Raw genomic sequence first — 27,505 nt, 5'->3', positions numbered from 1 at the left:
GATCAGCTATACTTTAAAAGGCAAAGGCTGTTCCCTGAATGCTGGGTTCAGATGCCCACACAGAAACCTATTAACTAAGGTATGCTTTCAAAAATAGATCATCTAATCTAATACTGCCTTCATCATGATTTATAAGCAGCTGGAGCGTCAGAATTGAACTAATTGTTTTTTAAGTGTAGCACTCAGTAAGGAAGTATTTTGTTGACCCACGAAAGCTTGTAGTGACTCTACACAAAGAGACTCCCACACCTTCCTTTTATTAACTGCAGGATTCGGGGCCAAATTCCTACTGAAGGTCTCCAACTGCAAGCAACATAATATTATGTAAATACAAAATCCTCACCGTAGTGAAAGGTGTCTTGAAATGCTGTAACATTTTGGAAAAACATTTATTTCTGCTGAAAGTCATCATGAAAGATATAGCTAGCTAGCATGAAGCTGTACCATCTTTCCAGGAGCCACAAAGGTTAGTAGACTATGGAGGTGTATATAGAAGCTGGGCCCATCTGAGGGTGTGCTCTTATCAAGCTGTTCGGTGAAGTTAGGCAGTGTCAGGAAAAGAGATGGACACATTTTTCTTTTTAAACACTTTACAGCGGTTTGTAAATGTAAAAGCAGCTGAAAGGCTTTGCAGGCACCTGAAAGAAGGATGAAACTAGATGCCAGGATCCAAAAAGGAAGGAAAGCTTTGTCGGTCCTTAGTGCTGTCAGAATTAGTTGCACCCATCTGCTGCCCGGACACACGACGGTTTTTTCGTTTCAAACCCTGTGCGTGCCACAAGGGAGGATGAGCTAGGAGCCTACGGGAACCCCAGGACAGGCAGGCAGAGACCACCAGCACCCCAGCAACAGGGCAGTCCCACATCAGGTAGGGCCAGGGTGGTGGTCAGGTCACAGTTCACCAACAATCGCAGACATGGGTATTGAACTAGATCCATGGTCCATCCCAGGGGTGCAGCCAGGTGTTCTTGCAGGAGAGCGCCAGGGACAAGGCTGCCTGTAAGGTAGGTCCAAGTTCCAGCCAGGAAGGCAGCCAGTAAACCCGGACTGCAAGAGACAGAGCTGGACACAGCTACGCCTACACCACCATGCAAGAATGGGATGCCCAGACCTGAGCTTAAACAGGCAGGGCGTGGGTGGGGGTCCCGGGGAGGCTGCTCAGGGCAGCTACAGCCTCTTAGTGCCTTCAGGGGCCTGGGGGAGCCAGAGGCAAGGCCCCGCCATTGCCCACGGCATGGAGCTCATATAGAAAACCGGGTATGCAGAGGCACAGCCTGTTCTGGGTTGTCCCAAACCTTTAGGGACATCGCGAATAAATGAAAAATGAGTTGCCAAAGCGGCTCTGTGCTAGTCATAGACAGCCTTATGGTCCTTCAATTTTTGGGAAGATGGTGTATGACCGTTTTGTGCCAGTGACTGTCAACAAAACTATACTCACGCAGGCAAAAACCCAGCCTAGGGAGTACTGTGGTAAGGGGTCCATGACAAGATCTCAATGACATTTTAGTGAATAAAGTGATAAAGTGGCCTCTTGATGACTTTCTTGCCTCTTTGTAACTCCTCCTAATGATCCCTCCTCTGCCTCTAATCTCATTTTATTCTTATAAAGCCTTATTATAGGTTCATTTCAAAACTTTGCAGAAAAACAAAAACTGCAGAGAAGTTTTTTTGTCATTACAGTTTTACAAGGTGCCAGTCTGATCTGAGGAGTAAGGATCCTGGACGTGAGGTAGACGGCAAGAAGCGAAGCAGACAAAGAACAACAGAACAAAAGATGCCTCACAGCACTTAGGGGAACTGGAAGGATAGGTGTGGAAAGGCAACACTGTTAGTTTTGTTTCATTTTCTACATGTTTGTATGATTTTGTCTAGGTCAGTTATTCTCTCTACTGTGATATTGTCCCATATATCTCCCATCAGAGGAAAAAAATCTTCTAGATTTGTATGTGTTCTAAGTCTGTTTTGGCAACAGTGAAGGTCTGCAAGTTTCTATTTGACAACAAATGGTATTTGTTGTCAAATAGAACCCCAACAACAACCCCAACAATATTAAAATAAAGAAGATTTGTAAAGTTTGAGGAAAAAAATAATAAATGATGGGCATGTCTAGTACACTGATAAAATAACTAACCTACATTTCCTTCATCCTGTAGCAAAATTTTAATTGATATTATTATCTCAACGATTTTATTCTTCTGTAAGACTTTTCCATTTCAGACTGTTTACTAGAAAATTATATCAAATTAGATCATGACCTTGAGGAGTTCTGTAAACTAACATGACGTTCAAAACAACTTAGCAATCAGAACAGAAAGGAACAAATTGTGTTTAATAACAGCGTTCACTAGCCATGATGAACTCTAAAGTCCCATTAAAACCATGTTTCTCTTTTTAAATATATTACCTATTTCAACATTAATTAGTGAATCTACTTAACAATATCTCACAAGATCATATTTTAAGTGATCTTAAATTTCTGGTGAAGGGATTCCATTCCTTCCCGTAGCCTCCTCGTTCATTAACAGCAGCCAAGATCGCCTGTTCGTTAAGTTTGTCTGCATGTGCTTACCTGTGTGTGCAAGTATACTGTATGTGGAATAAAAAGGAGAGTTTGTGATCTAGACTTTCTGCGTTTCTTCATTTGGGGTGGTTGTGAGTCATGTAGATTGTTCCACATGTGTGCTAATCGAGAGTAAAACATCATTATGTATTCTACACACATTAGTTAGAACTGTCTGCTACTTTAAAATTCTTCAGATAATTTGTAGAATTTATAGTTACTTCTTCATGTCATGCCACAAAGAAAGCTTAAGACTTCTCAGTATGACAAGACGAAGTCCCATATCAAATTCCAGTGCCATTATTTCAATAAAGTATACTCCATCAGAAATAGAGCAACACGAAATCCATCACGTCCAGTCGTGCAAAAGCTTCAGTCCACGTGCAAAATCATGCACGTGAAGACTCTATGACCCTATTCAGATTATGAACTTTCCTACACAGTGAAGTCTCAGTATTAGGGCAACTGAGGTACTCATGGGCTATAGAAAATCCAAACAACCTGAAGTTCATACCATAATCTGTTTTCAATCCAAAGAAGGCCATCAGAAGAATGGTGTAATAAGCACTTCCACAGCAACAACCAAATAAATGGACTCGCTCTTTCCCTGCTGAACACACGGACAAACCTTTTTATGGAAGAGCACGGGAGTACAATAAATCTCAAAAAGATGTCTGTTTACATGACAAATGACAGTAAAATCTTTAATGGTCAAAGGTAAATTTCAGTCTCTGTTAAAAGATTATACCTATATATTTAACAAAAAAAGCAATGGCTAAGCGAAACATGAACTACTGTGCTGTTTATAGAATAATTATGCTTTTACCAGCAACATAAACTAACTACTTAAAGGATTTTAAAGTAAGTAATAGCTGAAGATATTTCTATAAATGTAAACTGGATTCTGCTTGTCACAATCCAAACATGTACTTACACATTCAAGGAAAAGAGAATTTAAAACATCGTATAGGAAGGGGAAATAAATGCATTGGACATATTTATGGTTCCATAATAAAACCTTCCTACATTTATGAAGAGGAAGGCATTGTTTACAGCTTCTCATAATTTATTTTGACCTCACAAACTATTCAATATAGGTTATATATTGGTATCATAAAGTGTAGATTATCTAGGTTTAGACTTAACCATTCTAGTTATGTACATATTTTTCTTTGTTCAGGAAACATTGCCAACAGAGAGCACCATGTCTCTCTCAGATGTATTACTACTCATATATTCAGGCAAAACTCCCTCTGAATAACTGCACTGCAGAACTGCTAGTTCAGCACATTGAAATGAACACTATTATATTATTTTCTTTAATAACAAATCATTACTGCCAGTAAATAATTTAATGTGGATAGATTTTGATTTGCTTTACATGGCTGCATAAACACATTTCCATTCTCCTGCTTATAGCATTTTCAATGAAGCCAGCTATAATGCTGTGTCATGTTTTCATTTCCTAAGTAAGGGGCGTAACACTGCTCGCCTGATACACAGGAGAGAAAGTCAACCAATTCTTAGTAGAAACAGGGGTTGTCAGTCATTCAGTGACTCAGCAGCTGCTTATTCCGTAGAAGTACTCTGCAGACAGGAGATAAACAGGAGGGGCGAAGTCTTTACAAGCAAAGAAATTCTCTGGTACATATATAAACAAAAATGTCCTTCCCACCATACTGAATTTATGTAATAATTTTTTCACTAATTCATTTCAGATCTTCTCATTGCATATAAGGGAAACTGTATAAACTGGTTTATTTAACCATTCCTAATTTTTGCCAGGAATTGATCCATGCAGATTCTCTGACTAAATTAAAGACGCGCATTTGTCCACTGAAAAACTGTGCACATTCAAGTAGCTGAGCGATTTTTCTTCCCACATGCAAAATGTTTACAAATGCTGCTTACAATTATTTAAAACTAAAAACCATCTTTCCAAAATAAAAAATAAATGGCTACAAGTTTTCTACACGTGGACACCAGCCAACTTAGAATACGCAGACCTACAGCAAACACTCAATCTAAAAAGCCCGGGAAAAAGTCCTTCCTCAGAACGTGCAGATGCACATACATCAGCCTGAACACAGCACAACAGCAAAAAATGTAAAGGTAAAATCTGCTTATTGCCACTTTATAGGAGACTCCAGGTCTAAATGTTATTCTCTAACAAAAAAGAAGACATCTATAAGACCTTGAACAATCCTCATTTTCTCTAGTACAGGAATCCAGGTGAATTGAAGACACTAAACAGTTTCTACCTACTAGATGGTCTAGGACTCCTCGGCTTCAAGAAAGACGACCATGCAAAGTATAATAAAGATACACAGAACCCAATTTTTACTGTGCAAAACATGGGGATCTCAAATGAACTGATCAGGAAGAAGTCTGGGGGAAAAAAATTAACAAATGGAAGAAGCTTTTGTAAATGCCTAAGTAAGCTTTGACTGCTTATGACAGATATCAAATTAAACACGGGTTCAAAAATGATTCAGCAATTTCATGCAAATAAGTGCCAGCAACTACTAAATCCACAAACACGTGGATACAACCTTTGGCTCAGTAAATCCTAACTATCAGACTGCGAGAACATACAACTGCATGGTCCTACGCTCTTTCCCACCCTTCGTCGCAGAAGAATCCTCTACTGGCTGCTGCCAGAGAAAAAGTTTCAGATTTGACAGACCTTTTGTGATACTGTAAACAGCCATTCTTGTGCTTTATGTACAGTAGATTAAAAGTGGAATTTTAAGTTCAGTAGATAATGGTTGTCATCCACAAAGTCCTCAAGTCATCCAGTCCTTGACATATTTAGGAATATCAGCAATTTCACCAAAAAAAGGATATACATACAATTTTGCACACAGTCATTTACAGAATGGAGATGCAATTATAATATGTTTTTATTGCTATCCATTTGGACTATATTTTTTGTCAAGAAATACTGATCTTGCTGGTTCACTGAGGCTTTGTTTACCATCAAAGTATAGTGCTTGTTGATCTCCTGCCCTTCTTTGCCCTTTTTTTGCCCCGTCAGTGCATCCACACTTACTCTAACCAGTAAAGCACAGAAACGTCTTGATAACTACACAATTACTCCAGTTTTGTTCCCTTCTGTATACAGCTCCTGCATAGAGCCTTGCCTAGAGAACTTTACGTTCTTAAACTGACGCTATTTTTAAGGGAGCCACAAAAATGGAAGTGACTTTTCCAAGATGTGAAGCATTATTTAGTTGACAAACAATATCCTCAAAGATCTGCTGACATAAAAAGTGATGCTGATGTACGGACTGCTGTAATTATGGCAATAACATCTCTGGGAATCCAAATGTGTATCTTAAACTGTACTCTCTGCCACCAGCAAATGGTAAAAGAACAAAAATAGTAGCTCTTATTCCCGTAAGGTTCTAAACAAAAATACGTGGGATGGCTTATAGAAAATGAGAGAGTTTCAGTTAATTAACAAATACCATTCCCAAAGCTTTTCTAGATTTGTACTATACAAAAAAAAAAAAAAAACCAACAAAAAACCAAAACTTACATTAATTTCACACAGGAAAAAAAATCAGTGTTTCCTGAGTGGAAAAGCTGAATCAAGATTAAGACAGAAATGCTATTTTTAAAACCCCTAAAAATGTTACAGAGTTAAAAATATAAAGTAAAAATTATTTTTGTAGCAGCTGGCAATGTCCATTTAAGGCTGACTATTTCTTGCGGATGACTAGTACTATGTATCTCATGCAGCACGCACTGTTTTGAGTTTATTGCAGTACGACAGCATAATCAGATGGCTTTAGAACTCAGACTCAGAATCTCTGCCTATTTTTGGTTTAAATCCAAGTCATAATTATAGTAAATGTACTATTTTTTAAAAGAATGCTGCTGCTTATGTTCTTAACGTAGTGATTTTGTTGTTTTCATATTGCAAAACTGAAACTAGACTAGGATAAACACAGAGGGAAAAAATTAAGGCTTAAACCGAATTTAATATGCAACTCCAACTCACCATCATAAAGCCCAAGGGCCAGGATATGCAATCCTGCATTCCTTACGCACTCGTAATACCTCTTGGCTTCAGTGGAAGTTTTGTTTGAGAAAGCATATAATCAGAACCTATAATTTCATTAATTGCACGCCACCGGCAGTCCATGTGAGGTACGAATAATGAACCAAACTGCTTGGAAGGATGGTGGAACCCTCAGCCCCACCTGTGTCTTTGGGGACCACTGATTCCAGGCAGCAAAATGGTGAATCCTCGTTTTCCCCACTCCCCGCCACTTCCAGCTCTTCCTCGTGACAGACCACGTCCGTCATGTAGAGGGGACCACTGCACAGGTGCTTCAGTCGGGACACCATCTAGCTCTCAGGTCTCTGGTGCTACTCTGCATTATCATCCTTCCCCAGACCCTTGGCAGGACCGAGGACTTCACCCGATGCAGATCCTTACTCTGTTGGGATTTTTACATTATTCATACTAGGCACAGGCAAAATGAATGCTACGTAGCTATTAGTACAGATTGCTTTGACATAACATATTACATATTTCACTAGATATTCGTCGGGCAATTTAGGAAGTATCATCTAAAAACCATGTGGATGGACTTGACTTTTACAGTATTACTGTACACGTAACTTTTCGATGCATACCATAAACATCAATGACTCTACTGGGCATGTGCTACAGATAGTTTTACAGTATTCCACAAGGTTTGTTTATATATGTAGGAAGAAACAGCACGAAAACAGAACCTCCTGTATTACAAAGGCCTTTTATTTGCTAAAACATGAGCAAAGAGAAAACACAGGCGCTTGCCAGCTACTTCTTATTTTTCTAAAAGTAAAACCAACTAATCCAATTTAAAAAGAAAGCGTTGGCAGGCTGAGAACTGGTAGGCCATGTTACAGCGAGGGGTGAATCTACAGTGTAGACTCAGCTGCAAGCTGACATCTAGAAGCACACAGCAGATAGCTCTTCAGCTACAAAAAAACCCGTTACCTTCCAGTACAATACATTGAGAACTCTAGTTCGTTTCTATCTGTATAATTGAAGACAACTCGATTTTTACAACACTTAAGTAACGATTAACTCATAGGATCTTTTACAACATCCTTGCAGTAACATCTTATTTTTGTTTGTCTGGTTTTGCTTTGTTTTGAAAGTGTAAAGCGCTACCCCCTAAATGACTATAAGGTCTTTCAGGAAGGGAAACCTGACTAAGAACAAGACACATCACCCACAGCTCTATATTACAGAAAATACAGAAACCTGTTTTCCAGTATTTAAAAAAAAAATCTTCAGCAGCCTTTAGTCTCCGGAATTGTGCAGGGTTATGTCATGAATACATAAAGTAGAAACAGAATCTCCAGATTAAAATTTTTTAAAAAATCATTCTTAATTATCCTAAAGACTCAAACTTTGTAAGGAAGCTTGCAATGAGTAGATACACACAAAAGAACAAAATAAAAGGCAAACAAATGGAAGGTATAAAGATGAGGGTGCCTGAGGAATAAGGAGGATGAAAAGAAAGGGAAGGAAAAAAGAACATAACACTAAAAAAGAAGGGAGAAAGAAAAGCAAGACAATGAAAACAAATGAATCATTGAAACTATGGTGGGAGGAACTGATGAATATTAACTTTTATTATTCTGATTACAAAATACATTTCAAAATTGGACGAAACACATTGTATGTATGTTTTGCCAAGGACATTCTTGGCAATTACAAAGTCAGGAAAATTATAATTCAATCAGTGAGGCATTACTTAAAACCACTTGAAAAAGCAGACCATTTGAACCATCAAACAGGCTGCATGGGTAGCGATTTTAAAGACTCAATATTCTGGAGCAGTGCAGATCGCACTCGCATGTTGCGCAGTGAACCTTCCAAAAATGGGGCCATTAGATAAATAGCAATTTTTCTTCCTAAATGTATCTTACCAATTTTTCTTCTCATAAGTGACCAACACAGCATCATCTTTTTCCATATAAAATGGGAGTGCTTCTAATAAAAAAAAAAAAAAATCAAGCACTTGTACAGTAAGCTTTTATTTTGCCCTAAAACCTGGTTTTAACTTTTTAAAAAACTGTACTCTTGATGGCAAGCAGATCACATCTATGAAGATGGCCTCTGTATTTATTGGATGCACGTGGGACGCTGTACCATGCACCAAATCCGTGTGCTTGCCTTGAAAATGACGCTGCCGTCAGTGCCTCCAACAGCTACAGTCCCAAACGCGTTAGGGCTACGTCATCACGTTTGTTGTTACACTAGCAGCAAACCCCACAGTAAACAGGTCACCTTGACCCCTCTCGTGGAACGGGTAATTTCGCTCAAGTGCTAACACCCGAAGAATGGGATCGAGTGAAAAACGCACAAAGCATTCACTGTTCCCATGCAGGAAGGTGCATGACCTGGCGTCCCCGTAGTAACGCTTATTTACATATCGCTGTGATGGCACTTTTAAGCGGAGCCGCGCAGTCCTTCTGCTTAACCCATCAGATTGCTGTAGCCTTTGCAAATTGCCTGGTTTTATGCAGTCACATATTCAGCAGGACCGAAAACGCCTGGTGCAACTTTAAAATACCTCGGGGCGATGAGCACCCCAAGTTGTACTTGGCCTTGTCCGCAAGCGGGGGAAACTCGGCCGCAAGACGCCCCGAACCGGCACCTGGTTCGGACGGGAGCGAGTTCTGCCCCAAAACGCCCCGAGGCGATTTCAAACCCCGCTACGGGGCGGCCGGTGCCCGCCTACCCCCCGCCCCTCAGGACGCACGGCCGGGGGCTCGGGACCAGCCCCTCACAGCGCCCGGCCAAGGCCACGAACGGCGCCGGAGAAACCCGGCCTGGCCCGGCGGCCGTTCGGGGCCGCCCCGGGCCGGGCGGCGCACGCAGACACCCCGCGGCACCGGCCTCCCGCAGAAGCAGGTGCGACGCCGCCTCGGCCCCCGCCGCCGCCGCCGCCGCCCGGCCCTGCCCGGGCGCTGCGCGGCAAAGCGCCGCAGCGGCACACGCGCCGGGCTGCGGCGGGAGAGGCGGGGCGCCGACGTCACGCGCGGGGTGGGGGCGGGGGCAGAACTGCGGGAATGGAAAATTTTCGGCTCCGCATCTCCTGCGTGTGCCCCCCCCCCCCCCGGGCACCGCCCCTTCCCCACCCCACACCCCCCCGCCCGGCGGCGCTCCAGAACGTTCCGCGGCGGTAACGGTCGGCCTGCCGCTGCTTCGCGCCGCCTGCCGCTTTCCCGCCCGCCTCGGCGGCAGAGAGAGCGCGGCCGGGGGCCGGCAGCGGGAGTTGCGGGCCGGTCCTCCCGCGCTGCCTCGCCTCAGGGAAACCTCGTCCCCCCCCAGCCCCGGCAGAGCCCGCGGCCGCCTGTAGTTCAGTGGGGCCAGGAGCGCGGGCGGGGCCGCGGAGGTTCGCTGCCACTCGAGGGTGCGAAGCGCTCCCGCGTCCCTGCGGCCGCCCCGACGGCGGGACAGGCCGTCGGGCTGCTGTGCTGCCAGCTGCCTCGCACCCGCCACGATGCCACAGAGGGACGGAGGGAGATAACACAGAGGGGCGAAACGGCTCGGTGGCCGGGTACCCTCCGCACTCGAGGCCGGCAGCAGTAGCCTCGGGTGGGAGCGTGCCGCTGCAGCGGGGACAGCGCGACCGGGGTGGGGGCCCCCCGCCTCAAGAAGGGGTGGTGAAACGGTGCCTGGCTGCCCTCGCCCAGCCGCCTCCGGCGCTGCAGCGTGTGTGCGAGGGGTGGGGGCGAGCAGCGAAGCCCCGCTGTCCCCTTCCACAGGGCACCGAGCAGCGAAGCCGTCCAAACTTTGTGTAGCGATTACCTGAGGAAAAGGAAGCAGGATGTTGTTTTTCCCCCCCTGTTCCCCAAAGTGGGGTGTAGCCTCCATCGCATCGCTAGGGGGAGGCCGTCACTCCGCGTCGCTTCCCGGAGGAAGCGCTGGGGGAGCCTTTCGGCTGCCCCCGGGATCCGGGCGCGCAGATGCATCCCTGCTGGCTCGCCGATTAAAAATAGCAGGTGACTGCAGCGAGCAGCTATGGGCCGGCGGCGCCTCACCCCCGCCGCGCACCAAGCCTCTGGGGAGAGCCGGAGCCCGGCAGCGCGGGGCGGAAGGGGGGGGAACCCGCCTCGGTGAGCCTGCGGGCGATGCGGCAGTCAACGCCGCAGATGCTGCACCGGGCAGGTGGAAGCGCCTTCCCGCCAGGACGCTCCCCACGAACACGGCAGCGTCCCGTCCCCGCTGCGAAACGCAATTGCCCCCAGCGTAAACACGGCGCCACGACCGCCGTCATGTGCCGGCGGCCCCGCTGCCGGCCCCCCCGCCGACCCCCGGCGCCCACCCCTCAGGCCGGGCGCGCCCCCACCCGCCGGTGCCGCCCCGCGCCCCGGCCCGGGCGGCGGCAGGGGGTCAGCCCGGCAGGGGGGGCGGCGGGGGGCGGCGCGGCGGCGGCCGGGCGCCGCGCCCCTCTGCGATGACGCGCCCGCGTTCCTGACTGAAGAGCGGCGGCGCCCCGAGGGGGCCGTCAGAGCGGGAGCGACGCCGGAGCGCCGCGGACGCGAGGCTTTCTTTCCCTTTTACACGGCTGGCTTTTTTAAAGTGATTTTTTTTTTTTCCTACCTTTATTTATTTAGGGTTCTGTTTTCGCTGACGTTTTATAGGGAAGGGCTTTTCCCCCTTGCAAGAAGCAGCAGCCGGGAGAGGAGCATCTCCGCGGCTTCGGGAGGAAACCTCGCTTTCGAGCTCTTGCGGAGAAGGTACGGCGCGGCGGCGGCCGCCGGCAGGGACGGGGCGAGTTTTCGGACGCGGCGTGGCGGGTCCTTGGCGCCTTTGTCTGGCGGCAGCCCCCCGGCTTGGCTTGCCGCCCGGGCGGCACCCTGCCGGGCTCTGCCCCGAGGCGGGGGCGGCTGGGGACGCGCCGCTGCTGCGTCCCGGGAAGGTGGAAACAACCCAGGGGGCTGCGGCGCGGTGCAGCCCGGTGACCGGTTTGCGTTTTCCCACTGAAAACGCCGGGATGCCCGGTGTCGCCGGCGGGGAGGGAGGGAGACATGGGAGGTAAACACGGAGGCGGCCAATGTGACAATCGCCCGTCGGTGTTGCATCAGTCTCCGCTGTGGCGGGGGTGGTGCCCGGGGGTGCGGCGTGGCGGTGCCGCTGCCCGGGCCCGCTCCCCGGCGCCGCCGCAGGTGCGGCTGCGGGTCTCACCTTTGTCTGCCCGCGCCCCCCGCCCCTCGCGCCCGCTGGTACTTTTCCACTCGGCGGCGGGCGGGGGCCGCCGAGCCGCGGGCGGGCGCTGGCCACGTGACGGGCTGCGGCACTGACGTCGCCTCCCACCTCCGCAGGCGCGGCGAGCCCCGCCGCCAAGGACAAAAGAGCGGCCGCCGACCCCCGGCCCCGCCGCCGCCATGAGCAGCGCCGAGATGGGCAAGTTCAACATCTCCCCCGACGAGGACAGCAGCAGCTACAGCTCCAACAGCAACGACTTCAGCTACCCCTACCCCACCAAGCCGGCCGCCATGAAGAGGTGAGGGGGCTGCGCCGCCCCGCTTCGGCCCCCGGTAAAACGCCGCCTCGGGTCTGGAGGTGCTGCGTGCTGGCAGGCGTTACAGAAACACGGAGAGGACTGTGGGCGTAAGCAGGCGCAGTGCTTTGGGTACCGGGCAGAACGGCAGGCGGGGTGGGTCTTTTTGGGTCGTTCCGTTGGTTTTCTGGGTTCCCTTTGAAGTGGATTGGCAATGCTAAAGGAGGAGTGAAGTTGCCCGTCAGAGTCACTAATGATGCAATGTTTCTTACAGCCACTATGCGGATATTGATCCAGAAAATCAAAATTTCTTGCTCGACTCCAATCTTGGAAAGAAGAAATATGAAACTCAGTATGTAAGTACATAGCAATGATGTGTTAAAAAACAAAAGAAAAAAAGCTTTCTTGACAAATTTATGTTTGTTTTAATTCTGAAATAAGTAATAACTTCCTATTAATTATCACCTATCTCCCTTTTCTCAGCATCCGGGTACTACTTCCTTTGGAATGTCAGTATTTAATCTGAGCAATGCTATTGTGGGTAGTGGCATCCTTGGTCTTTCTTATGCCATGGCGAACACTGGAATTGCTCTTTTTGTGTAAGTATCTTTTGGTTCATCAAAAAAAAATCTTTCTGATGTGTGATTAATAATGGAAAAATATGTGATGTAATAATAGGACCTTTACGGATTACCCAGTCATTGCCGTAGGTGTGAAATTGCATTTTAGGATTTATATCTTGTTTTAAATTAAGAGATTGTGATACATTCAGAAGGACTTGCAAAAATTAAACAGATTCATTGCACGTTCTGCAACCCACAAAACATTTTACAGTGAATTTTCCTTTACTTAGCTGTAGTTTCTTCATGAGTAACCGATAGACTTCCCTTAAAAATTCCATTATCCGAGTGGAAAAGAGAGGTGCTACTTAACAGACTGAAGCCTGCATTACCTTTCTCCTTCAGAGTTCACTCTGAAATTAATGACAACAGAAACTTTTCAATTAGCGGAAGTCATAATTGCACAAAAAGTACGGTATCAGGCTGTAGAGAGTTAGAAGAAAAATTCAGGTGGAAGAGGATTGTTTTATTTGTCCCTTGCAAGTCTGGCCGTGTCTACTTTTACAAATTTCTGTGGCCCAGTCCTACCGATCAGGGACGTGGTCTCCTTTTCCTCAGCTGACATAGTTGAGCCTATAGGGGTACGATGTGCTTACACCAATAAAGAAATCCTCTTTATTGCTATGCTTTTACTCAATTCAGGGAACTGGTTTCAGCTACACCTGTAAACATTGCTGTCTCCCCGCAAGGGAGGGATGCGGAATAACCAGCATATCTTTATTGGTATGTCTATATTGGCAAAAGCTTTCGGGTATAAGACAAGACTATAGCAATATAATTGGAAATAGCATGAGGAAACAATTATGTACAGTGCTTCGAAATGTCTCGGGAAAGTACATTTTTCATATATTGGAGGTAGTTCAGCTCGCACAACGTGCAGTATCAGTGACTTGAGTGCAGATGGGAATCCAGGGATGCATTTAAAGGAACTTCGTATTTTTATCTTGGAAATAGATAAATGTGCTGAATGTTCCAAGAACAAGAGAAGAGTAATGTTAAGTTTGAAATTTGCCTTACTCTGTTGCCAGATTTCCAGAAGTTGTAGGTCAGATTTACTTCCAGATATTTCACAGTGTATCAGGATGGTGTTCAAGTTTCCTGAGCAAACTACCAGTGTGTAAAGTTTGATCTAAAGGATTTTATTTTAAATATATGGTAATTTGTTAATTTTTTGCTAAGACTTTCACTCACTTAGATGATGCTAAACTGAATGAACAACTTAGCAGCATGAATTCAGAAGAGATAGATACTCCATCTCTCTGCACATCAGTTTCATGCTCTAAAGATGTTCTGCAGCACATACAAGATAATCAGCGTAATGCACAGTAGAGCATCTTTGAGGAGAGGAAGAAAAAAGAATTTAAGGTTAGATATTTGAACAGATTTGCATATAATGGGGGTCCTTTTTTCTGAAGAAAAAAATGTTCAAAACTGTCAATTTAACAATTGGGTGCTGAGGTCGTTTAGTTACCTTTCATTACCAGATACTGCGTTCACACCTATTTACATTAGTACCGATTCAGAGATAAACTAGCTTGTTACTTTTCAAAACTTAGTGTAGTTTGTATAGTTCCAAGGCAGGAAAGCAGTCAATCACTGATGGTACTGAGGATTTAAGATGGCGCTGAGGGCATTACAGACATCCTTTAATAACTAGGTTACAGATTCAGATCCAGATGCGGTTGATCAAGGCAGTAAATTCTTCGAAGACTCTGTGGAGTCACTTGTGTTGGTGCTGTGACTTGTCACTTGTGTCAGCACTAAATAAATGAATGATACAGTCTGGAAGCCAGAAACTGAGTGAGCTTCGAGATGAGTTTGCTGACTGATCTTGTCAACACTGTAGGCAGCCATTCGAGGTTAGGAGGGAGGGGTCCAGGATCTGTGCAGTTTCAATGAAATGTAATCCTTGCGCATCTCACTGTGCTGTTTCTAGTGGATGGCTGAATTAAATCCTGGTTAGTCTCTACCTGTCAGAAATAGAGAGGTTTATTTGTGTGCATGTGGTGGTGTTGAATTGGCACAGTAACACGAAGTTTCCTGGATTCCTTGTACGGATCCGTGAAGCTTTTCTCAGATGTTCTTGTTTCCAGTTCTTCGTGCTGTGTTTACTAATTTCAGCAACGTTAAAAATGGCACAAAAGGAAATGTAAAGAGTACCCTGGGAACTAACTCTAAATGGAGCTTGCCATTTTTGAGCAGATGTGCTGATTCTTAGGTTTCCTATAAAGCAGAATGCTTGTATTGGTATAAGAAAGGCCAGGGATTTTTAGAATGTGTTGGAATTTTCCACTGTGTTCTTCAGCAGCTGAGAAGTCCCCCCTAGTGTGCCACTCCAGGAAGTGCATTTGTTGTGGGTGGGGTTTGTTGTTGAGAGATGCAAACTTCAGATGTTGCAAATGTGCTTTGGGAAATAATGTATATAGTGCATAAAACCTGTAGGGAAGATAAACAAGCCACTAGCAATTCCCATGTAAGCACATGTGAAATGTAACTTTTGAGCAAAGAAAGTAATCTTTTTTTATTTTTTTTTTTTTTTAATGACAATAAATATGTATTCCATTTGAAGACACAGCTCTCGATACATCTGAATTTTCAGTCATTTCTTTAAGGCTTTTGCAGTTTCATCTTTACATAAAAAAGACCTAACACAGGTTTAAGCTGAAAAGCTGATTTGTTTAAGACCAAGAGATAATCTTCACTTCAGCTACAGTTAGTCACAACTCGATGTTCAATAGATTCATCGCACACTGTTGAACAAGGATAGGAAGACAGGAGAAATACAGTTTCTTACAATAATACAAAACCATTCCCATTGATACTTTGTTATTTATACCAAATGTAGCCAGTTACAATGGCCACACTTGCCAGTGCTTACACCACCTTCCACTGAATGTAAGCGTTGTTTAATCCTACACCAGAATTTCTCTGTATGCCAGTGAAATGCATTTTAGTGTAAAATCCTTTCTAACCTAGGCATTAATTGGGTTTTCAGAATGCTTTGAGCTGGCCCTAGAACCTACAGGTTTTTCCCAGACAATATTTTAATATGATTCATTTTTACAGCTTTCTTTAATAAGGTTACCATAAGTCATTTACAGCTATTAAAAATTTGCATGTTTTTTCCCCCTTCAGGATACTCCTGCTGTTTGTTTCAATATTTTCTTTGTATTCAGTGCATCTCCTTTTGAAGACTGCCAACGAAGGAGGTATGGCAAATTACTATTTTACAAACATATGGTATTTGTTTCATATGGTATCTTTGTGAAACATGCCCTTCCAATGGATTATTTTGTTTTCTTTTAGGATCTTTATTGTATGAACAGTTGGGAATGAAGGCATTTGGTATGGCTGGAAAACTTGCTGCTTCTGGATCAATTACAATGCAGAACATTGGAGGTGAGGACAAGATCTTAAAATATCTGTACTGTCAATAGTAATTGTTCCCTACTTATTCTTGGAGACTTTTTTTCACACAACATGTGTTCATTAACCGCTTGTGTTCAAGTGAAGTTATGAAACATGTTATGTGATTCTTGCATCTTGTGGCATATTCTATATTTGTAATGATCTATGATGTTATTCACCTACAGCTATGTCAAGCTACCTCTTCATAGTGAAATATGAGTTACCATTGGTCATCAAGACATTTATGAACATCGAAGAGACCACAGGGTAGGTGTTAGAACTCCTCATCAGAGAAACTATTAGGAGAAACAAGTACGGAGACTGTACATATTTTTATATGAAGACCACGTTCGGTACACCATAGGGTAGCTTCTTACTCAGACAGAGATACAGTAAGTTTGCCCTTCCCCTGAGTGCTCCACTTCATTTAGATCCAGCCTGTCCTGGGAAAAGGGTAGAAAAATACAGGTATCGCATCATATTACAGAAAGCTGTTCTCTAAAAAACATCAGGTAAGTGTTAATGTATGTACCAGTCAGTACATACGCTCGATAAGGAAAGGTAAATGTGGTTATGGTTGCTGTTTTTTTTTTTTTCTTATTGCATTCCAACTGGTTTGGACTGATTATTTTGGTTTTCTAGTGTTAATATTGTGGGAAGTGATAAATATAAGACTAAGGTGCAGTTACGTAATGAATGTCTTAAGGAACAGTTCTCAAAAGACATGGGGACTAAATATTGAATTAAAACAAGAGTTTATGTGCCCAAGACTGAAATGGCGGACACGTTGCCATTTAGCCCTGGAGACACCTTGACTCCATAGTGGCTTTATTACTGCTTGGCTGTAAAAGTGGGTGCCATGGGTAGGGTTCATTTTATCTAACCATACCGTCTGAAAGATAGATTTTGAGGTCATCATTACTGTGGTGTTTGTATAATCAGTGGAGAAAGGTGATCCTCTGTAGTGTCAGTTCAGTGCACCTGGCTTAGACACCTGTTTTGGGCATCTCCAGAGAGCAGTTTATCATATCGCTCTATATTGAGAGGGTGTGTAAAAACAGCTATCTAAAACAAGATGCCTGACTTCAGATGGATAGAGTTAAGTGCTATAAATCTCACTCTTCAGAGTTGTACTTCTGTGCCTTGTCCTGAAGTGTCCCAGTCTTGAGAGGGCTGAGCAGCTCAAGACTCCAACTTACACCTAAGCCTGAATTCAGAAGGTAGGCATTTTTCTGCCTGTGTTCCCCAAGGGGTTCAAGCCATTTGGTGGTGTTCATACAGCTTGCTGATAGATATTGTCATGACAACAGTGCTAGCCATATTTTTTTTTCCCCCCTTTTTTCCCCCCCCCCCTTCCCCTTAATGTACTCAAAGAATGCACCCACCCTATTTACTTAATAGTGTAATGTTTACCAATTCTGTCCTGGGAAGGTTCATTTCCCTCCTTTGGCTGAATTCGAGTCCTTATTTTCTGCTTCTTAAGAAAGTCCTTGGAGTAGCCAGTACTTACAAGGGGGCTTGGAGGCAAGTATTTTTAACTATCCCATCCTCAGAGAAGAATCCACAATCGGTTGCTGTTCAAGAGGGGAAGTTAAAGGCTGTGAATCTCACTGGATGCAGCTGCTGCTCTGCAAATCTGGCAGACAAAATTCAGAAATTGAGATTTGTGTCTTCAGTGTTTTCTTGTTGGCTGGTACTAGGTAGCTGTACACTGATTTAAAGTAAATCTTTTCTCAGTGCTCTGGCAACTGTGGACCCCATTTAACTGACTCTCTCCATGCATTGCTTAGGGGAGTCTGGGTGGCTACCATTGGCATGGATTCCACTCTGGCAGCCTGGTGCCTCAAATGTAAGCACTTACCTGTTTAAATGTCCCGAAATAATGCTTACTGTAGAAAAAAATATTCTGGAATTCTGAGACAATATTACAAATACTAGCTCTATTATTAAAATTCATTGAGCAATTTTTAAAATACTCAGCTGTATTTTAAAGCTGTGCAATCACATTCTTTTCAGCACAGAAAAACTTGTACGTCCTTGGTGTGGAAGCTGGGATGGCCTTCATGTAGTGCACGCACAATAGCAATGCCTGTTCTTACGAATGTGATTTTTTTTTTTTAATTTACCACAAGACTACTAAATTCTAAAAAAACAGAACGAAAGGTACATGACATTAATGTCTTACACATCTGAACTTTCCAAAATACCTTTTTTACATTTAGTTATCCCAGGTGAAACTGGAGAAAGGTGACCGAATTGTTTCTGCGTTTACTACATAAATGCAGAGCAAATCTGTTAAAGTTACTCCATATTTCCACTAGCATATATAGGCTTATAATTCAGCAATTGAGTTTGAATGCACAAATTTCCAATTGGGTCATTAATTTTTCTTTGTTTACCTAAGTAGTAGACAGTCCATTTTAAAATAAATACTGTTGGCTGATAGCAAAGCAGGATATAAAGTATTAATATTTGGGAATAAATGCTTAGTGTTACTTGAATTGCTTAAAGCATATAGGATGTTCCTGTAGGACACATGAAGAAAGCAGTTACCCTGCCACGATTAAATATTCAAGTTTTTCGGTTAGTTCAGTGAGATTGCATTATATTTACACCAATCTAACTTTGTTTTTCTGTGTTTCAAAGGAAGATGTTAATCTTCTAACACTCCAAAATGTTTTGTCAAAAAATAGCTGCTGCTTCTTAAGGAATAAGTGGCAAAAAATATCTGAAGGAAAAAAATCTGCTACTGCCTTAACTCCAGCCCTCACCTGTTTTTCTTTAACTCCTGCAGGGTACCCAACAGAATTTTATTTCCATTAAGAGTGGATCACCACCCTGCTGGGGGCCTGCAATATTCTAATATATCTGGAGAGTTGGGAACCAACATTTAAGCAAATTACTATTTTTCCACAATTGATCCCACTTGACTTCTTCTCTGACCAGTCATTTACTTTCCTGTCTTCTGACTTTCAGATGCATATTAATTTTAGAAAAGGACACTAAAGGAAAGGCACAATGCAGGTTTGGGGTGAGATAAGAAGGTATTGTAGGGCTTTAGGTCCATACAGTAAGTTGAATGCTAGTCCTTTGTGACATCAGGTACTACATTTTTTTAAGAAGCCATGTGTTGTAGGAGAAGATAAGAGCGAAGACTAAACTGCAAATGTTGTAGTTTTTAAATACGTTGATTACTTACAAATATTACCTTTTTTCTACAGAGAATGGTATCTTAATGGTGACTGTTTAGTGCTGCTGGTGTCTGTCATCCTCATTCTTCCGCTGTCCTTGCTGAAAAATTTAGGTAAGCAGTAGAGTACAATCAAAATAAAAATGCATTGAAAGTACTGTGGGGAAATGAACTGATGAGTCTTGAAGTACTGTGTAAATTAGCAGCTGTCTCCAGACTTGTCTCTTGGGACTAATCAGTGTTTAGGTAATTACCGTCAGTCTACTTAAAAAAATAATAAAAATAAAATTAAAAAAAGATCAAGACAAGTATCTTAAGGGTTAGCTTTACAACAAGGCTCAACAGTAACTTTCTGTTTGTGTTCTTATTGCAAAGTTTGACCTATTTTGGTCAGTAGTGAAATACTATGATATTGTTATTAGCTATCCCGTAACAGTCTGAAAAGAATAGGGGTGCTAGCCCTCGACAGTTAAATTGTCTTTGCAATGCAAATAGAAGTCACCTTTTTCATTTCAGATCCCAAGTGGTAGCAGAATATTCATACCAGATGCTTTATCTGAAATGGCTGTAATTCAGTGATATATATGAATAATTCAGTTAACACACCATTTGTTCAGAGAATCCTGTAGTGGAACCTTACTAACTGAGAGTCTCATTGTGAATTACTTTCTCAAGTTACTACTTTCTTCAAACTAAGTGAATCAATAAAAACAGAAGGGAAAAGGCTAAGTTATCTCATAGTGCATTCTATTAGAATTAACCCTATAATGATTCTTAATACATAATAAACAATGCACATAGTAGTTGGTGTGGGTTTTTTATTGTGGGGATTTTTTTTTGTAAGTTATAAAATTTAATATTACAGGCTCACTGTATGTACAGGCCTTATATGTCTTTGAGAACTTTCAGATCTGGGTTGAGATTAGTGGAAAGTCCATAAATAATTAACCTGTTCTATGTAACACTAAAAAAATGGCAATCTGAAGAGATCACTGACAGAACATATTTTGTCATAATGTTATGCCTTCAATGGTGTTTCTGTTTATTGTACCTTAGATTTTTTTTTATCTTTCTTGAACACAGGATATTTGGGCTACACCAGTGGCTTTTCCTTACTTTGCATGGTCTTCTTTCTGATTGTTGTAAGTATAATCTTGTAGATTTCCAATGCTCGTAAAACTGCATTTCGAAGGGAAATTAAGCACAGTTTCTGGAAAGTTTCACATACTGCATTAGTCAAAGTAACAATAAATACATGGCTTTATTTCTAGGTAATTTGGAAGATGTTTCAGATTCCTTGTCCTATGGACAGTGACATCATGAACATGACATTAAATGTGACACTGGCACCTTTGTTAGATGAAAACATAACAAGTGATGATGTGTGCGAGCCAAAATATTTCATCTTCAATTCACAGGTAACTGACTAAAAATCAGACTCTCTGTTGTAAATACATAGCAGATAAATGAGGTTGTTTTTCCTTCAGGTAACTACCCAGATGTAAACTTGGGGTGTGATAAGACTTCCTGTTCAGTAGAGTACTGTTTACCTCCCGTAGACTGGGTGTTTCAACACTCTGAATACACTGAAATTAGAGGAGCTTGAGGTGCCTGCCTGAGATGAGTGGCAATAAATGCATCTCTCATTCTTCAGCACAGCATTTCTCAAGCTTTCTCAAGTAAGTTAAAAAGCATTTCAAAAAGTAGATTGCAGAAGAAGATGAAGTAAATAGTCAGCATGCGAATGGGAAATGTATGCCAGGGTTTGGAATAGACTTCAAGTTCCCGGTGACAAAGTCTTGACTCTCATGTCTGCTCCCAGTTACAGTGGTGAATCTCCACACATGGGGAAGAAGTATGTGTGACAGCCAGTAGCAAGATCAGGCTATAATGGCTATAATCTGCTATGAGATGCAGAACACAATTCTGAATGCAAATCCATTCAGCTCAGCATAGACTTCAGTGAGATTTTAGAGTGTTTGGTACCTCAGGGTTTGCGTTTAAGAGAGTATGAACTTGTTGTTTTACTTCTTGCCAAAGTTTCAGTCGTAAAAAATAGCTAGTGTTTATCAAAAACTAAACTGATGCTTAAGTCAAAGCTGAAAAATCTACTGGTGAATTTTTTAAAACAGAATTTCTAATGTCTGTTGAGATACTTAAACATACTTTTGTTTTTCAGACTGTGTATGCTGTCCCAATCCTAACGTTTTCTTTTGTCTGCCATCCTGCAATTCTTCCTATCTATGAAGAACTGAAAAGGTAAATGTTAGATATGTGTCTGTAATTTCACTAAACAAACAAAAGTAGTATAAACCAGAATGTTCACATTGCTAACAATGGTTCTTTTTCTTCTAGCCGAAGCCGTAAAAGAATGATGAATGTGTCCTATGTATCTTTTTTTGCCATGTTCCTCATGTATTTATTGGCTGCTCTCTTTGGATACCTGACATTTTATGGTGAGTATTGCCTTCTCTGCTTTCTTTTAAATGAATTAAGTTCTGCAAAACCACAGTATTATTTTTAAGTTAGGGCAAGCAAGCATTTACTCTGGGTTCTAAATGTGCAGTGTTTGTTGGGGTTTTTTTTAAAATACTTTTATAAGTGCGCACCCAAAAGGAGGTCAGTGGTAGAATTAGGCCCAAGGAAACAGGATTAAAATTGGATTAAAACAGATTCAGTGCCTCCAAGTTATCCCTGTGTAAAATGGAGACATGCTTACAGGAGCTGTTGAGGCTTTCAATTCATATTGCTTTAACTGTAAAATTCGCTTAGGATTTAGAGCAGAAGTGGTTGGTTGAGAAGTATGTCAACAACATGTGATTAAAATACTCATTTCTTTATAGGAAAAGTCGAACCAGAACTGCTTCATACCTACTCTGCTTATCTGGGTGCTGATGTTCTTCTTCTTATTGTGCGTCTCGCTGTACTTATGGCTGTAACACTTACTGTACCTGTCGTTATTTTCCCAGTAAGTAATTATGTTTTTTAATCTTAATACCATTTTTTATTTTCATCACCTGTCCTGCTGCAGTCATTTACTGCTATGGCAACTGCCATTTATAGAATTTTTCTCTTAACTGGAAAAGGAAATTTATTCTAATAAGCTTGATGAAGTATCTCTATACTGTTAATTCAAATAAATTAAATAATAAGGCAACATGTACAAAGCAGTAGGTACAAATATGTTCAGTTACATTGTTTTCCTGGTATGGTTTAGTTGGGGGAGTGGAACAGATTGCCCCTTTATAAAAGTACTTGCAGTATTGTATTATCAGCTTACAAAAGTCAGTGTGGGGTTTTTTTTAAGTACATTGTGAACATGAATTCAGGCCACTTAGGCGTATATTGTTGAGCAGCATCCTTAGATGTTACAAAAATCCCTGGAATTTATTTTTGTTAAAGACAGATGTTTTTCCTTGTGTTTTCTCCATTACTGTCTGTGCTTTGAAAATCTAAATCACTGAAAAGAGAAACAGACCAGAAACACAGAGCTGCCTCTCAAGTGCAGGAAGTAAATATTTAAAAAAAAAAGCTTTCCTGTCTTTCAACTTTTATTGAAATTGGAAGTGTTCAGGAAAATGACGTTAAAATATTTTCAGAAGGAAGGTCTAATTCAGGTGACAGTGACTGACTTCCACAATGAAGACTAAACTGTTTTGGTTTTGTTTTTCCCCAAAAGATCCGCAGTTCCATTACCCAGCTGTTGTGGGCCGGGAAGGAGTTTACATGGTGGCGTCACTGTTCCATTACAGTTGCTCTTCTGACGTTTACCAACGTGCTTGTTATCTTTGTCCCTACTATCCGAGACATCTTTGGCTTCATTGGTAAGCATTTTCACGTCAGTTCAAGTAGTCTTTCAAATCTCAGAAAATGCAGTTCCGATCTAATTAAATTATATTTACCTGTTTGTGTTATGAATATTTATTTCTATGCTTTTTAAATACAGGTGCATCTGCGGCTGCCATGCTTATCTTTATACTTCCTTCTGCCTTCTATATCAAATTAGTGAAGAAGGAACCAATGAAGTCAGTGCAAAAGATTGGGGTATGTACAGACAAATCTGTAATAGTTACGCTTGCGTACTAATTCAGAGCAAGAGCTTTAGTTTCCTTCTTCACAATTTAAGAATTCTGAAGTCCCGGTGAAGGTAGTCAGTGAATTGGCATTTAATGTTATCTTAGTTAACATGTGGGAGTTTCAAGACTTATTTATGTAATTTACCCCTTAAAGCTGCCCTCCACCGATCATTTGGGTCATCCTGACTGATCTTGGTGCTCTTACTCGTTTTAGACATGCTGACTCGGAATCAAATCTTAGACATGCCGAGTCAGAATCAAGTCGGCACAGTGGCACAGCCTGACTGGTTATCAGCAGCTACATTAATTTCCCTCGGTGGAGGTTGAGGTCTGCTATACTGAAAACAAATGTACTTTTTTATTTGAAAAAGGATCCCAAGTATGAGAAAGACAGGTAGCTCTCCATTGTTTACTGTGATCTCGTTTTTTTTTTACTTTGTCGTCCATGAGCAATGGCATTTGTGCCATAAATGGGGATGACTTTATGGGTATAGTAGCAGAAACTGAAATACTTCCTTTATGTTTTCTTTTTCAGGCTGTGTTGTTCTTTCTAAGTGGTATACTTGTGATGACTGGGTGTATGACACTGATTATTCTAGACTGGACCCATAATGTTGCATCTGATGGCCATTAACTGCCCTGGGTTAATCTGTAATACTCCACTTCAAATGCCAGTGTTCGCTCAGATACCTACTGAGAATGAAAATGAGCTATTCGGCTTCCTCTAAAATGCAGATTCTTTGTTGATGGTTCTTCTGATTGTAGAATACCTGAACTCTGTCTTTAAGAAACTATTCTGCATGATGGAAGTGGATGTTAACATCAAACCACGTGAGTGTCTGGCTGAAGGAAGTGACAACTATATTCCATTCCAGAGAATGGACAGAACTCTCTGTAGACTTTTATCAAGCCATGTTTGGCTTTTGTCATTGTTACTTGGATATTTTGTTATTTTACTTGAATGTGCCTAATGGAACCAATTGATGTGAGAAATAACTCTTTAATTTACAGCAAAGTGTTTAAATAACCAATGAGAGAGAGAGAGAAACACTATTATTTTTTTGTACCAAAAAATTCTTATGGACCTCAAAAGCACTATTTTGACTTTAAGAAACATTTTTCTAAAAAGAATGAAAGAATAACATAGAAGAGCTCATAAAAACATTTAATCAGTGTCGTAAATTAAATCTAGTTTGCCTTTCTGTAGAGGCATAATTAGAAGAAATTTTATTTTAAAAAATCCTTCTAATGACCAAAACAGAAAACAAACCAATTCAAGTCAAAATTCTCTAATTATAAATGCTTCCCATGAAATTCACTTAGTTCCAAGTAGAGTGAAAATAATCCTGAAAATCATTTGTCAGCTTACTTAAGTAACAACAGTTACCTTAGTTCCCAAAAATCGTGCAGAAACCCAAATTTTCAAGCTTTAAAAAAACCACCCTTTAGAACGGGTACGTTTGACAAAAACGTAGCTAATCTAGAAATTGTAAAGATGGTGTTGACGTTTCCCTTCTTGAGGTACTCAATAGTGCAATTGGGTATAACAGGGTTTGGGGGGGGGGGGTTGCTTTTTTTTTGTTTGGTTTTGGTTTTTTCTTCCCTGGTGTAGATACAACCTAAATGGCACTGGAGCATATCATGCCATTAATATAAAACTCCCTCCTGGAGTTCTGTCTGTTAATAAGGTCCATTGTCAGTTGTAGCAATGTTTGTTGGGTTTTTTTCTGTCCAATCTATCTTGAAACACTCTGTAGGAAAAGAAAAAGGTCCTAACGTAGTTTACTAGTTGTATAATATTCAGAAAGTGTACAGTATTTCTCAAATTACTCATCCATTATTGGATTTTTACTTGACTATTCTGTATCTGAGTCAAATCCACAAAATAACTGCACCAGTATTTCATGCTTGGTACAAACTCTCTTCACGTACACAACTGGGATTCCTCTTCCAATTTATACTGTATAGTAGTGCTAAAGGTAACCTCATAGACTGGATAGTCATCTCATACTTGTTTGCTTCAGAAATAGATAAGTTTCTTATGAGCCCTAGCTAGCTAGCTGATGAAACAGGTGCTGTACGGTTGTGATGAGCTGTTTTGTTTCTAGTGCATGTTTACTCTTTCATTCTTATCCCAGGTTGAAGAGAAATAACACTTGTATAACAACATACTTGGCTTATAAGAGGTTCTCAAACACAACAACATTGGGTACAAAAGCCTAGATAGAGATTATTAATGAAAGAATCATGGCAGTGTGGTCAACTGTCTTCATCTGACACGATGCTTTAAAAATCTGACTAAGTTCCACTTGGTCGTGGTGTCAGAGGGAACAAGTAAGGGCCTGTAATCCGTTGATTAAACAGTGCCTGAGACTTCTTTGCTCTTGTAGAATTAATCAGGAACAAATCTAAATGACAGTCACTGTTCGGCAGATAACATCAATCTCTGCCCAGCCATTTAAAAGCTATGAAAAAAAAATTGCAGGTATTTTGTACTGATACTTTTGCATGACTGTAAGTACTGGTCACTAAGTCTGTAGCGTAAAACTGTAATGAGAAGTTAGATTCCTCCTGTGTTGTCTGTATTATTAGTTCGGTGGTACTCAACTGGCAATTAACGATCCTGGAGTCAGCACTGACCAACGCTCCTTAGGTACTTCTCTGCCTCAGGTACTGTACGTCCATGGCTAACTCTCCTCTGCTACCTGATCTCCACAGAAGTGCTGAGCGTGTGCCTCCTCAGTACTTTGGCAGCTTTTCTTCTTCCTCTCCGCAGACGTAGAAAAGTAGAAGAGGATTAAAATGTTGTCTACCTTTGAGCAATTTGTAGCACATAAGGGATGAAGCGCTTCCCTTGCCAGCATTTAAAAAAGAAAAAAAAAAAAGAGTGAGAAACGGCCTCCTTTCTCTCAGTAACCATAGAAGAGGAAGGAGGTCTGAGAAGTTGCTACACGGTCCTTCTTGGCAGCCAGAGAGGAGGAAGATTTTTGTGATGACACCTCAATATCATGCCTGTCACTTAATTCTCTGAATGTAGCAATTTCCAGATTTTACATTGTGTGTTACATTATTTGATGACTGGCTCTCCACCTGCAACAGTTGAGTTCCACTTGGCTGGGTTGATTTCCAACATATGATTTATTTAATTATACTCTTTTTTTTCCAAACCTGTCTACTTAAAGTTACCTACGTTACAAACCACCTAAAAGAGCAGCTTCAGTATTAAACCACTGTTTTGTCACCTCAGTTAGACGTTACTGTCTTCCATGATATTTCAGTCATAAATGTAACATGTTATTTATAAAACATTAATCCATTAAAACTAAACCTATTTTTCAATATTTATGATTAGTCTGTGTACATAATTGTATGTGTGTATATACTGTAAGTATAATGTATATAATGTAGGTTTGGAATCCAGGACTTATGTATATATTCCTCTCTCATTACTGATTGTTACATCATTTCAAGGAGTTGTTCATGTTGTACATCTGTATAACAACTGTCAAAGGGAAGATTCTTTTGCAACAAAATGTAATGCCTACAAAAATGGAAGAAATGTGTTACACCTAAGGTGCGTAGGAAAACACCAAGATGGTATTTATTACAAATGTACATGTTGCAATAAACACAGTCACTTGGGTCCATAAAAAGCATTGTTCAGGCTCCTGTATACTTTTCCTCTAAAATTTACCATGGATGTTACGATTTCCTGAATGCAGCAACTTAACAGCTTCTATGATCTAACGTATTTGTTAGGCCACTAAATTCAGGCATCCTACGGTACCTCCATGTACATATGTAAGTATAGCTACTGTATTGTTAGAGGCCAACAGTTGTTGGCAGGGAGTGCAACACAGTTTCAATGAAACATTGTATGTTTTTGTTTTAACTGAAATAAATAAAGAGAGAATCCTAAGCAATGCTCTGGTGTTTTCTTTGGGGGGGAGGCATTTGAAGGGTTTTCTCTAAAGACGATACTGAAAGCGTATCTTTAATTATGTGCGTGCCCAACCTACTTATGAGCACTTTTCAGGAAGGGGAAGAAAAAAGGAAAAGTAGCATACAACTTAAGTCCACAATTTATGAACCTACAAGAGTAAACAGAACGGTCTGGGCATTAGAGAAAA

The 27,505-nt window shown here is 41.8% G+C and overlaps 1 protein-coding gene across 3 annotated transcripts; it reads left to right on the top strand.

Moving 5' to 3' along the window:
* The first annotated feature begins 9,780 nt into the window (after window positions 1-9,780).
* SLC38A2 (solute carrier family 38 member 2) lies at window positions 9,781-27,294 on the top strand. Of its 3 annotated transcripts, XM_087764375.1 has the most exons (16): window positions 9,781-11,317; window positions 11,903-12,084; window positions 12,356-12,437; window positions 12,565-12,680; window positions 15,837-15,910; window positions 16,008-16,100; window positions 16,295-16,376; window positions 19,331-19,413; window positions 20,383-20,441; window positions 20,571-20,717; window positions 21,479-21,558; window positions 21,655-21,755; window positions 22,143-22,267; window positions 22,979-23,123; window positions 23,246-23,343; window positions 23,911-27,294. In XM_087764375.1, the coding sequence occupies exons 2-16, from the start codon at window positions 11,966-11,968 to the stop codon at window positions 24,007-24,009; spliced, it is 1,503 nt and encodes a 500-aa protein (XP_087620501.1). In that variant the 5' UTR covers window positions 9,781-11,317; window positions 11,903-11,965; the 3' UTR covers window positions 24,010-27,294. The 3 variants fall into 3 exon arrangements, with proteins under 3 accessions (XP_087620501.1, XP_087620503.1, XP_087620502.1); XM_087764377.1 differs by lacking the exon at window positions 9,781-11,317 and having other exon boundaries at window positions 11,903-12,191; XM_087764376.1 differs by lacking the exons at window positions 9,781-11,317; window positions 11,903-12,084; window positions 12,356-12,437 and adding an exon at window positions 13,881-14,066 and having other exon boundaries at window positions 12,569-12,680.
* The last annotated feature ends 211 nt before the right edge of the window (window positions 27,295-27,505 follow it).

Source organism: Nipponia nippon, unplaced genomic scaffold (genome assembly GCF_047370975.1).
Source record: "Nipponia nippon isolate SJK-2023a ecotype South Korea unplaced genomic scaffold, ASM4737097v1 scaffold_3, whole genome shotgun sequence".
Lineage (NCBI taxonomy): Eukaryota > Metazoa > Chordata > Aves > Pelecaniformes > Threskiornithidae > Nipponia > Nipponia nippon.
Note: the sequence above shows the minus strand (reverse complement) of the source record. Positions and strands in the feature narration are given on the sequence as shown.

Excerpts from the sequence above, each read along its gene's own strand:
- SLC38A2 (XM_087764375.1), top strand. The coding sequence starts at position 11,966 with ATGAGCAGCGCCGAGATGGGCAAGTTCAACATCTCCCCCGACGAGGAC. Across the intron at positions 12,438-12,564 it reads AGAAATATGAAACTCAGTAT|CATCCGGGTACTACTTCCTT; the intron begins GTAAGTACATAG and ends CCCTTTTCTCAG. Across the intron at positions 21,559-21,654 it reads ATCTATGAAGAACTGAAAAG|CCGAAGCCGTAAAAGAATGA; the intron begins GTAAATGTTAGA and ends TTTTTCTTCTAG.